General features: G+C 37.2%; 1 protein-coding gene across 14 annotated transcripts in view; it reads right to left on the reverse strand.

Moving 5' to 3' along the window:
• Positions 1–3,427: 3,427 nt before the first annotated feature.
• CELF2 (CUGBP Elav-like family member 2) overlaps positions 3,428–13,449 on the reverse strand; it is a 558,210-nt gene continuing 548,188 nt past the window's right edge. For 13 of the 14 annotated variants that reach the window (XM_071803529.1, XM_071803523.1, XM_071803521.1 and 10 more), the window contains one exon: positions 3,428–9,213. In XM_071803529.1, coding sequence (XP_071659630.1) covers positions 9,086–9,213 — 128 coding nt within the window. In that variant the 3' untranslated portion in view covers positions 3,428–9,085. The remainder of the gene's footprint in view (positions 9,214–13,449) is intronic. The other variant, XM_071803522.1, reaches the window with a different exon arrangement.

A 13,449-nucleotide genomic window follows, 5' to 3' on the forward strand; every position in this document is an offset into this window, starting at 1 on the left:
CAAAAGAAAAAAAGAAAGCAGCCCCCACCACACTCCTGGATCTTTCTGCCAAAGGCTGACATTATTGAAAGTTTACTAAATATAAGAAGTACGCGTATTTCCATAAAAATCTGTTTGTTCAAAACTTACAATTTTGTGGCAAATGTACAGCCATTGAAGGAATAAATTTTTCAGCGTACTCAACAGTTTAAGCTATTTGATTCCCATTTAATTCATGGGCCTTGAATGTGAAAATGTTCTCCTAAGAGAAGGCTCAGATACAGGAAATGTACAGTAAACCGCACATCGGCTGCAAAAAGATGCTTTGACCTCCAGGCTTGAATCTGCGATTTTGAGCAAACAGGGTTCCATTTTTTTTTATTATAAATCTGTCTAGAATCAGGAGGAAAAAAGTCACGTACCCAAAAGAAGTATGTTATTATTTGTGGAAGAAATATAGTATTGTTTCATTACAATTTCTGATTCACATATTTTAGCTATTTCTTAGTTTTGGTGCAAAAGCAAGCACGTTTGAGTTTGCCAATACAGTAAAAGATAGAAATCTCTTCATTTTAGTATCTTTTGCTGCGAGTCACTGAAGGTTAAGACTTTTTCTTCCTACACATTTCAGTAAGCCTGATTTTCAAGGTCCCTGTTATTAATGAAATATCAAGCGAATTATATAACATTTGGCTGGGCATGGTTAAAGACTGTGCAAGATTTCATATAACAAAAAGCGTCCAACCCTAGAAACATTTTTTTCTCCATTTAATGCTCATAAAATTTTACAGACAACAGAATCCTTTCTTAAGCTTTATTTAAGAAATCGAATACTATTATAGTTCAATATATATAAGACACATCCAGTATTGTGTTCCTGATAGCAAGTGCATAGATTTTGTTAAGATATCATTTTTATATTTTAATTTTTTTATTTGTTACTCAGTAGCACGTTTCATGATCACACAAAGGGATATTCCCAGTGATTTTGCTAAGAGCATGAGAGAAAAAACAGAACACAGCAAAGTAGTGAAACTACAACAGAGATGAGGAACGAAAACAATCAGGCAAACTATCAGTACAGTCGATTCCTGATAAGTGAATAACCTGATTGCTTGGTCACAATGCTTTATTCACTTATCAGGAATGATTCACACTACATTTTGTTAAACTGTTTTCCTTAGCCTAATACCTAAGAGTCACACTGGGCAAAGGCACACACACTCTGGCAGGCTATTCTTTAATCAGCAAGTCTTGTGACAGTTTGGTAATTTCCCATGGCGATACACATATAGCTAACAAAGAGACATTTTGCTAACACTGCAAGGTGCCTTACATAATTGAAATTAAAAGCATGCATTTAAGCAGGACAAACTGTTCAGCTGCATTGCTTTAAGGAACCCATTTTTCCCATTGTTGAAATTAAAAAAAAAAAAAGACAAAAATAAAAAAGACAAACCTGTATCTTTCAGCCCTGAGAGAAGAAAAAGAAACTCAACTGCAGTATAAGCCTTTTTTTCTCAGTTGTATTTTGGGAAGAAAAGACCCTTCACAAAGCTCTAGTTTCTTTCCTAAGACCGAGTTTTGAGAAAAGAAAAAAAGAAAAACAAAAAGAAAAATGCCACAGCAACCTAAAAGCCCCAGAGACCAATTCTGATTCACCATTCATGCAAGGCAAGACTTACTCCACTGAATCCATTGGCAGCAAAATTATCCAAATCAGGATCTTAAACTCTAGAGGTGTCAAAGACCCAGGATATAATCTGACGGTTGGTTTCTACTTTCCTGCCTTGGCTAGTTCACTACAGGGCCTCCGTGGTTTTAGATTACACTTAAGAGTTGCTTGGACCTCTGACAACAGGCCCTGCAAGGCGACATTTGAGCTTGTTTGGGACTCCAGACTCATCACCTATTTGCCTTTCACGGAAACATAAAAGTGAAAAGAAAGAAAAAGTTGAAAAAAATATGGAGTAATAACAACTAGGCCAACTCATGAGCCACCAGAAAACGTCAAAACTCTTCCAAACGCAGGAGCCAACGTCACTGCTGACATCACACGGAAACACCCGGAGCGCCATGACCTCAGCAGATGTTACGTGAGGTGCGTGTGTCTGTGAGCGTGAGCCCAAGCCAGAGTGCCAGAAAGACCAGGGCAGAGGAGACAAGAGGGAAGAGCGTCGTTTGGGTCTCATAAGAGCACTTTTAAGTGGTCTTCGATTCCTGAGCATCACGGAAAGTGGGACAAAGGAAAGGGACGGGGGCGTATGGCTTGAATTCCAGAGAGCGCTCGCCAGTGCTGCTCTCTCCTCCTTGGGTTTGGTTTGGTTTGATTTGGTTGGTTTTGGTTTATTTGTATTTTTCCCCCTCTCTCCAAATTGTAAGCTTTGTATCTGTGATCAGAGGAGACAAGAGAGACGTTTTGTAAACCAGAACAACATAGATTTTTCTTTCGCAGCTTTTATTTCATCGTGGTAGACACCGGCTGGGGGAGAGCAGAAAAGCTAAAAGACAACTGTGAAAAATAAGGAGAAAAAAAAGCGCTATTGTATTTCTTTTGTCCCTTTTGAGATTCGTGTAATACTATTAGCCAATGCTGAGAATGATCTGCTTTGTAAGCCCACAGCAAAAATATCACCCGTTTTAACAATAGTGGGATTTTTTTTTCCATCTTTTTTTTTAATTTTTATATATTTTTTTTAAAATTCCGTTGGCTTTAATGGAAAGTCTTCCTGTGCTCACTTGGATTTTATGTTATTTTAGTAATTATTACATGTATAACTGCACATAACAAGCTTGATCACCTGGTAGGCTTTTGCAGGCTCTCACGGCCCTAGTTAAGGAGTGATTAGTTTCTAAGGAGAGTTTGACTAACACCATATGCCATCAGATTACAGTGCAGTTTGGAAGAAATCCCAAGGCTGTATCCTCCTTTTCTTGAATGTTTCATGTGCTTCTGCGAAGTAGTGGCAGAGTATTTTGTTTTTAACATCTAGGAAGAATCGATCTCCGTAATCTGCATTTCCCAGACTGACTGAAACGTCACAGTAAAAAAAAAAAAGAGAAATAAATCTTTTCGCGCGGCTTCTGTGTGTTTGTGTGCAGAAGCTTTTGCAGTTAGAAGGCTCACCAAAGCTACCTTCAATATGACTTTGCAGGAAACTCATTTAACATGCTTCCTGCTCAGATAATCCAAGTGATAAGGCATGACTAGGGGGAGGAAGAGAGAGAAAAATAGAGTCAAAGAAACCATAAAATGTCTAAAATGTACAAATCCTCTTTTGCCCCCCAATCAGATATTCACTTAGGTGGAATCGACTGTATCTTTTGTACACAACCAACAAATAGAGAAAAAAAAAACAAAACAGGCACGTGAAACGGTGAGGTGTGTAGATGTATTACCAACACAGAATGACCACCAACAATACAACACACAAAGTAGAGAGACAAGTATTAGGAAAATGGTTTAATATTGGAGACAGAAGCAAAAAACTGCATCACACAATAACATACGTTACAAAAATAAGTCTGACTGTTTCAACTACACGGTTATGTTCACAATGAGGACAGAAGAATCAGAAAAAACTCTGATCTAAACAGCAAAAAAGCAAACCCCTAACGTTGTAACTAATACATTTATCCACGCAAAGTGACCGAGTACTCCTAATTCTAATTACCTTATTGTGTAACTGCACGATACAGAATAAAAAGTGAAACTTACCGCTTTTGTTAAGACAAAATTCTAAACACTAGATATAAGCAAAGGGAAAAAAAGAAATCAAGCCAAAGTTTTGAATTCTCGAAACAAAACCAACTCTCTTTCTACCGTCCAGAAATCAAACTTGAAAATCAGTCGTGATCGAGGGGGCCCACGAGAGTAAGCCACAAAAATTTCCATTTGTGTTTTAATCTCCAGTATAAAAAGTTCCACTGGTACAAAATGCATAAGTACAATCAAGTTGTAGAAATAGGAAAGCCTGCTTTTTTTTTCTTTTTTTTCTTTTTTTTTCTTTTTTTTTTTGGCTCAAATTCCATCAAACAACAAAATCCAAATGCATCAATAAAACAGAAACAATACTCAAATGGTCTTACAGTTTCCACTAGATTGCATTAACTTTGGCTTTTCTCAGACAATACTTAAAAACTAGTTTGTAATTCTAAACAAAATGATAGTATTATTAATCTACAAACAACAATTCTCACAGCACAAAAAAAACACAAGTACATAGCTTCTTTTTTTTTTTCTTTTTTTTCTTTTTTTTTTTGTTATTTTTTGTATGACATTATCCAAAAAGGTAATGAAACTACAGGATATTTTTTCCTTTTGTTAATTAGCACTTAAGATAATAAAAACAGAAACAGTAAAATGATTCCAGAGTAGCACAAGCCAAGGAACTGTAACCCCTATGGTGAAAGAAAGATGAACTTGTTACTCCTTTGAGGACTGCCATTTCATTGCAATTAGCTAATTTGTTTGAAGAAACAACTAGTCTAGTCTTCTGATTAGAATTTTGTAAAGCAATTTCCCTTGTTTTTCTTCCTCTCTTATTAGGCCCTTGCACCCTTGCAGCTTTTTCCTTTCAATATTTTGAAAGAGAACTGGTAGATAATTTGTCTCCAGAAAGGTGTATGTTTGGGTTTTTCGTTTTGTATTTGATTTGATTAATTAATTTGTTTAAAGATGGACGCTTTTCTCAGCAATGACCCATCTCGGTTGCCTGCAAGTACAGAAACGCTCCTGCTCTCCCACTGCAAAGCCAATGTCCCGTGTAACGTAATTCGGGGCAGGCCGATGCCAAGTCGCGCTGCCCGAGGACCAAAGGCATCACCGCTCTCGCTGGACTGGTAAACCCGCAAGAACACACTAGGGCATCTAAAAAAGCTTTGGAAATTTATACGGTGTGTACAATGAGAAAAATTAGTGAAACAGTCTGAGCAATCCAAATGATGATCTCATATTATATATATATATGTACATATATATAATATAACGTACATGAGATGATACTTCGAATATGCAAAATTGCTGCAAGTAGTACAAAATAGCCCTCAAAGGGTGTAGGAAGGCCCCAGCAGTAGTAAAAACATGTGAGAAAAGTATAGATCATTTATTTATAAGTGCATGTGCTATAAGAAGGAAACTTTTTTGCATCACTAGAGGCTAGTCCTTTCCATCCCAGGGCTCTACATAAAGAAGCATTTAAGTTGGGGATGAGAGACAAGAGTGCACCAGCTGATGTTGTTCATATAGGGCTTCGTTTTTAATTTTTAGGCGGCTTCAAATATAATCGGATAGAAATAGGAAGAAATATGGCACTTTATCATTGGTAGCAGGTACTGCTGCTCACACGCATTGGGTTGGCAATGAATTCTCTATATCGGTAGCAAAAAACCAAATCGGGTTGTTGGTCACTACTTGTGCGGTAGAAATGCGATCTAATCGGACTTACAAGGCAGTGAAAAGGGCTACCAGCATCTCTTTTCTGGTTCCTTACACAGAGCTTCCTCCAGCAAACACCCACATCAGTCACAAATGTGTTGCCATGGACTACTTGTACGAGTAAAGTTACTCCTCTCTATACGAGTGTCTGCAGGAGTAAGCCAAGATATTGCCGTCACAAATAATGGCAGATAACACCAAACATTACAGTGTATGTAAACTTTATCCATAAAAAGTAGTTTAACTGCAGTGCACGCTGAATTTTCACCCAGGAAGATCTAGTGCATCTGATTTAAGCAAAAGTTCATTTATTTAAATTACAAAAATAGGATTTTCTTTTTCTTTTTCTCCTCAAGGATTTCAAATGGTGGATTTACCGCTCCTGTCGGGGAGTGGCTCACATAATAGATAATTAAAGAATTGTTTTCTTTTTCTTTTCTTTTATTAATACTGAATAGCATATTCCAGCAGCATATTAAAAGCTCTTTAAGAAAAGACAAAATCCCCAAAATCTAAAAAGGAAAACCACAAGTTAATTACTGTTTTAAATAATTTTAGTAATAGACACAGAAGAAATTTAGACAGCAGTAAAATATTTTTGTCCTTCAGATCTGCCCTGTGCATTGTTCTGATTTCAACCATGTATTAAATAAACCACAAAAAACTAAGTATATATATATTTATAGATATAGATATATATATAAAAATAAACAGCAAAATGGTGAATGTATAAAAGGTATTAACACTCAAGACAGCTCTGGGTGGAAAGGGTTAAAAGTTCAAAACTTTCTCACCTTAGAGGTTTCCATACAATATGAAGAAAATACATAGTGAGGTTTGCTTTCACAGCATTGATGTGTGCAGAGTGGTTAAAAAAGTGAAACATGGGCACTTATACAATGTTTTACAAAAAACATCAAAGAGAAATAACAAACAATAACAATTTCAGGCAACAAGACCACAGGATAGCAAGTTAACAAACTTTTTAACCTCTTTTTTCTTTAAATATTAGGGATTTATACAAAACACATAATAAAATACCCATGTTATCAAATTACTTCACACAAGAAACACACTGAAGCTCTAGGAAGAAAGTACCTTTGGAATTTGGCACTATAGTTTCACTGATTTTTTTTTTTCTTTAAAAGAAAAACCGATCACATTTTGCTGAACACAAACACATCTAAATTGTTCACGATAAAAAAATGACATCAATGCGTCACAAGCCAACACGAACTTATTCTGGAATATTTGTTCATTTTTCACATGAAATTCATTTTTTTTTTTAAGCAAACAACTTTTTTTTTGTATTTTTTTTTTATTTTGAATCTTGTTTTTGTTCTTGTTGTTCAAGTAAACCAATTTTAAACTTGTCTTTTATAAACATAGAACACTTAAGACCATAAGACTCATGATGAAACCACAACTTAATTCACAGAAGCACCAACGTAACACATTTTACAGTAACCTTTCTTCTGTACATTGAAACAGTATAAAATATAGGTAATTTCATGTGCATTAAACCATGGATTGTCTAACTGTGAGTCAGTTCAGCAAAAGGTGACACAAGTAGGTAGCATTTGCCCTAAAACAGGGTAAATATTTTCTTATACTAATCTACAAAAAGTGGTTCTATATATATACTTTAATGAGAAAGTGAGCCACCTAAAATGGCCTTATCAAAAAACTTTACACTGCCTGAAAAATGTAAAAACTATTACAGACCTCTAGAGACTTAAAATCAGACAGTTTTATTTCTCAAACTGTTTTGGAAGTAGTCTGTTAGAAACCAACATTCTGTGCCTCTGGACACATATTGCTATTGTCACCAGTGACCAGGCAGAATGCCAATCCCTGTATAATACTTTCAAGTCTGTTTTTTTTTTTTTTATTTTTATTTTTATTTTTTTTTTACGAAATGAAAAAATAAAATCCAAAACAAAACAAAACCAAACCCAAACGAACAAACAAACAAAAAAACAACAAAGGAAAAGAAAAATAAAAGAAGAAAAAAAAAAAAAAGGAAAGAAAGAAAAAAACATTTTGCCACAGGTTGTTTTTAAATCCTATCGTTAATTTATCTAATAATAAATTTCAGTCTTGCATGAATGCAGCAATGTTTTTTCACATTGACTTCCCAGAATTCATAGCTAGATGAGGTCACATGCAAATTTCAAAGGTCAAACTAGATCAAAGGTCAGTAGGAGAACCAAATATGATGTGAGGTCAGAAAGACATCAGAAACAATGACGGGACGATGCCACAGGGACATGCTAGGCAAACGATGGGCTAACGGGCATGGAGATGTCTAGGGAAAAAACAAGGAAGAGGAAAACAAGTTACATAGAATCTATGCAGCACAAACAAAATCACTTTTATGGGTGCAGGAGAAAACTAATGCAAATCTTTTATCAGTAGAGTCTATGAGCCGTTCGCGTAATTTGCATTAACTTACAATACTTGTCAACAAGAGCACAATGGAACCCCAAAAGAATCCATCTGAAAGGAATCAGAGAGAATGGATTCCTCTTTGGGGAGAAAAGAGAGGAAAGAACCAGTTTCTACAAATGTAACAGAGAAGTACGGGGAGGGAGGGAAAAAAAAGGTCAGACAACTGAACTTTAAACTGGGTAATGGAAACTACGGACAAAATAACCAGACAAATACAAACAAGAGGATAAAAGCGTGAACTGTAAAGGGTGTAGGGTTCAACAGTGAAAAAGCGCCCATTCTTGGCACAATTACTCTAGAGACTACTTCAAAGGATCTAGCTAGCATAGAGAGCTGCTCTTTAGGTACCCAATAAGTTAACAATAGGCAATAAATAACTTCCATTATTTCTGAGGCAGTAAAAATTTTGTATAAAAATAGAAATGCTTTTTACAAATAAAATTTACAGGCCTGTGGCTTTCTTTTTTTATTATTATTATTATTAAATTTATCTCTCAAGAAACATCAAGTATTGTCACTCATTTTATTTTTTTTTTTATTTTAAACCCTGTAGCTTTAGAAACAGATCTCTAAATCTTTTTTACATTAATCCTCTCCAAAAAAACAAGAACTTAAAAAAAAAAAGTGAAATATAAAGACGACCAGTGTAAAATCAGACTAATATATAACAATACGTCGATTCAAACAACGACAAAAAAAAAATCGAATCTTCTCAAAAAACGAGTTGATGTAGTGGAAAGACTTGTTTCAATTTTTGTTGCAAAATAAGTGCTTCGACTGGCATGAGGCCATTTTGTTTAACCTATAAACTGCTGGTGCCACCCTGGTAAAATACGATCCATCCGTAGAAAACAACTTTTATTGTGTGCTAATGGCACCAGGGTTCACAGAGTTAAATTGCACATTTTTTTGTGTGTGTTTGTGTATGTGTTGCTTTGAATTTCAAGACGTTTGCTTTTTTTTTCGTTGTAAAAAAGGAGATAAATTATGCTGCAAAACAAAATACAGTAACACAACTCAGGAATTACTTGGCAAGGAAATGGGAGCCAAGTGCAATAAGGACAAGTGGGGAAATGGAAGTGGTAACTGTAAAAATAACTGTCTCTTGGTGAAGGTTGGCTATATGTTCTCTCTTAACCCCCCTGCAGAGGACAGGTTTGCTCATGGGACTTACCCTAAGAAAGCTAAAATAAGAGCAGTAAGCATCTGGGGTTAAGATCAGTAAGGTTTGCTGTCATTTTTGGAGCGTTTCAGCTGAACCTTCAAGCGTTTCATGCCAATCTGAAAGCCGTTCATAGCCTGGATAGCAGCTTGTGCAGAGACTGGATTGTCATAGCTAACAAAACCTACGAGACACAGAACGGAGGCGGGAGAGAAAGCGAACTATAGGTTAGAACAAATGTCAGAAGGCATTTTGTTAGGATTTTATTATTACCATTTATTTGAAACATTTACTTTCAATTAGTTCTTTGATCACACTTCACATCCCATTTCCTCACCCTTTTTCTTTGCCTTCCCCTTTACCTTCATAATATTCCTTTACTACCTGGGATGCAGTTGCTCAGTTTTGGTGCAGTTTCCAATTTGTTATTTATCTACCTACCTTAGAGACTGAAGGTATTTATTAGTGTGACACTTTTCAATGCAACATCTAAATACCTTCAAGTCTATCAGGAAGTATTAATAGGCCAGTCTGCAGATGTGAAGCTGAAACAGAAAGTCTGGTTATGAAAATAAACGCCAAACTTAGATGCCTGTAACCATGTGCACACCTGAAGATGAATGAGTTCACGTGCACTGGTCCTATGTGCTTTGAAACACTCACCTCCTCGGGCTTAGCCCAGGACAGTTACAATATTAATATTTTTACAGCTCCTTCCAGTTCAAGCTCTCAAGGTACATTAAATGTTAATTAATTCAGCCTCTTGGTCCCCAAAGGGGTATGCGAGCATCGAAATTAAGCAGCATTGTAAAGACAAAGGCAGTGCTTGATGAGAACTCCAGATCTTCTGCTCCTCAGCTGCAAGCACTAACTAGGGGGATAATACTTGCTTGGGTGATTCAGAATGTCTGGGCCTGGCTCAGCTTTATTTTCCCCGGGAGACTAAAAATGCTCTGTTCATAATGGACTCAAATCTCCCTGATTCTGGAAGCTCAAAATTCATTTTCATATCTTGGCCTCCCACTTGTAATTGCAAAGCTTTCCTAACTGCCTCTGCTTCCTACAGCTCTGCCTAATTACTACTGTACTCAGCCTACTATTATGTGTCTGCTTTGAAATGCTCCCTCTTCTTTCCACTTGAATTTGCCTCAATATGTACCCCTTCCCTCTGTTAAAGCATAGATCCCACACACTTTGTTTTTCAGTCCTAACACACAGGCTTTTCGGTGCCTCTCTTCTACCAGCTTTCTTCATTTGTGCTTAGTGCCTGTGTATTTTTCTGATTCATAACCTCTTTTTACCATATTTTAACCTGTTCTTTCATGGCTCTTGCTTACCTTGCACTGCTGCCCTTTTCCATCTTCGGCGCCAGAATGATACCCTTTCCCCATTGTAAAGAAAAAAAACCCTCTTATTAAGTCATCTGGTCCTTGTTCAGCTGCTCTTCTCCATAGACCATCCCTACGGTTTCACCTTAAATCAGCTTCACCAAACTATTTAAGTTAAGACTCTTCTCTGATGATCCAGGCTCACTTCTGTTCCTTCTGTGCAAAAACATCTCTCGCTTAAATCTCTGCAGACCTTCTCCTGGCCAGACAATATGCTCTGTTCATGTTGTCCTGCAATTGATTATTTGTTACCTCCTTAAGGGATAATAAATATTCCTCCATACCTTCCTTGGTTTTAGTAACTCTTGTCACTTCCTCACTTTCTCCATTAGATCATTTTCTTGTAATATTACTGGTATATCCCGAGTTGCTTCGTCACTCTCTTACTTTCCCCTATTTTTTTCTAGGACACCTTATCTGTTTATATGATTCCAGTCACTGTCTTAGCACAGCACTCCTGTATTCTCCCATCAGCTCACAGATCTCAGCCTGGATCTCTAGGATCACCTCAGGGATAGAAAAGAGATCTATGGTGAGTTGGAAGGCAGCTGTTAGCACCTTCCGAGCAGGTGCTCCACAACTGAGATGTAGCTACTCTTACCGACCTTGACAATTCAGCATTTTCCCCTACAGCTTTCCTGACCTTTACTTTGTTCTCTTAAGTGCATTCAGAACTGTCTTCTTCTATGAACTTCTCATCACCTTAGTTCCTTTTCTTCTTAGCTAGTTTTAGCCACCTGAAAGTTAGGCAAGTCATCTAAACTAGTCACTTAGATGGCATCCGTGAATGGTGAACGAAAAGAAGCAAGTGTACCCAGAGGTTGCTTTTCCACCCACCATTCATGTCTCCAGTTTAGATACTTCCACTGATGACAAAAGAACAATTAAATCAGGTTATGATTATTTTGCAGGGGGGTGAGATAAATCACCTCATTGTATGTCTCTTTATTAGTGCCCTTGACTCAGCCACAAATTCAAACATACAACTTCACTGCTGCATCGGTGGCATCAGCCTTTATCATTCAGTTGTTCTTCTATTCACAATTTGTCTCTTTACACAGAATGCTATATCTACATTAGCCTGCTACACTTTCATCTTCTCCCTTATCAAGAACCTTCATTTATAAAGCTTACAGAGGAATCTGGCAGGCTCTCCCTTTATTTATCCTTTTCTGATTGCACCCATTTCTCATTTTTTGCCTGAATTTTCAAAGACCCCATCATGACGATTCTGATTTTTGTTTTAAAACTCTGGGTATCTCTATAATCAAAATAAATATTTTTAATCATTCAAGTAGCAGTTTTGCTATGAGGCAGACTGCATTATGCACTGATATCATTGGGTCCCCCCTCCCCTGCCTTGCTTTTACATCCCTCATTTCTGTTATTCTAAGATTCATGAAAGGTGAGAGATAAGCTTGAAGGGTGAATGAAGAGTCTCCTGAATCAACCAGAGCTCATGAGAGCTCATGGAAGGGCACCTCCAGGCATAAACAGACTGTCTTGTCATCCTCATCACCATTTAATCTTTTGAGCATTCTTTCGAGGTGGACAAAAAAGCAAATAATGCCCAAGTCCATTTTCTGCGAAGAAAAGCAATTTTTCATTTTGAGAAGCAGTGCCACATAAAAGCTCATCGCTTTATATTACTACTCTGTGACTCACTAAGAATGTGCCTTCCCTTCCCAGTTCTTCCAGTGGACAACCTTGGACATTTTCACCTTTCTGGTGTTTAACCTGTCTTCATCTGTAATTTAACTTCCTGGAAACTCCAGAGTAGAAAGCACCAAGCACATGCAAAACATCATTACCATCATTATTATTATTGTTATGGAAAAAACTCCCAAACAAACCAGCCAACCAACAAAAACCTGAACTGTACCAAGAGCAATAATCATTAACAATACAGGAAAGAAAGGGGTTCTTCAAATGCGCTATTGTCCTAGTGTTTGGGTAGGAGGACAAAGCAAAAATGAAGCTTCTTAAAACGTAAATATGGGACCAAACCAACAAATAGCAGATTCTTGCTAATAAAGCTGAGGAGGTACATAGAGAGCACGCTAGTATGTTAAACTAGCAGGATTAATTCTGGCTGTGCCTGTAATTACCAGCATCACACAGGTGGTCACCTACTGAATCAGAAAATCTCAACTTCCTCTGCCACTGTAGTACTTTTTGTTTTTAAAGCAGAATATCTGGGGAGGAACAATGAGAAATGGAAATATTAGTGAAGGCTGACCAATGCCAAAAGGACTGAGGGCTCCTCCATCTCTTGGGTGTTGACTCCTCCATTTCCCTCAAACAAGGTAACCTCAGTGCATCACCCTGCGTTAGGTAATTGTGTCCTATGAATCCAGATAAATGTGTAAGTAGGTAATCAAAGAGTAAAAGGAAACCCACAAAAAGCAAGTGTGGGAAGGAAGCTGATGAATTTAGCTGCCTGCCCTAAGTAATTCACATTCTTTCAGCAGTCACCACAATGGCTGCATTCCGATTGATGTAGCTTGATTTGACATTTCATCAAGATTCCTGGAGACCTCAACAAGAATTTTGTCACCCCAGTGTACTAACTGAACTACCTCCAGATCTAGGGAGTCCCTTTCAATTCCACTTTTCAAATTTGCTACAGCCTCCTGGACTGTTTTATCCCATCGCAAAAACTCGCTGGAGTATATTAGTCCACACATGAAGAATTTTTTGTGGAGCTTAAAGAGGTGAATGCTTCAAAAATGAACTGAAAGACTAAGGAAAAACGAAGAAAGAAGGTCACACCCTTTCTCTGAACTGAATTAACTTTCCAAGTGTACTGAAGGCTTGTTTTCAGGTGAAAAACACTCAGACTGTGGCAAGGCTTGAATTGCAGTCCATTAGGTTTTTCTGAGTAACTTGACATATCCACCTCATGTTTGGATACTACCTGTTTAGATAAATCCAAACCCTTTCAAGATGGGTTAAAGCCCAATAGCTGTGGGGCCCTTGAATGGCCCTGGTGGACACAAATCCCTTGACAAACACATTTTAACAAAACCTAG

The sequence above is a fragment of the Patagioenas fasciata genome, chromosome 1 (genome assembly GCF_037038585.1).
Source record: "Patagioenas fasciata isolate bPatFas1 chromosome 1, bPatFas1.hap1, whole genome shotgun sequence".
NCBI lineage: Eukaryota > Metazoa > Chordata > Aves > Columbiformes > Columbidae > Patagioenas > Patagioenas fasciata.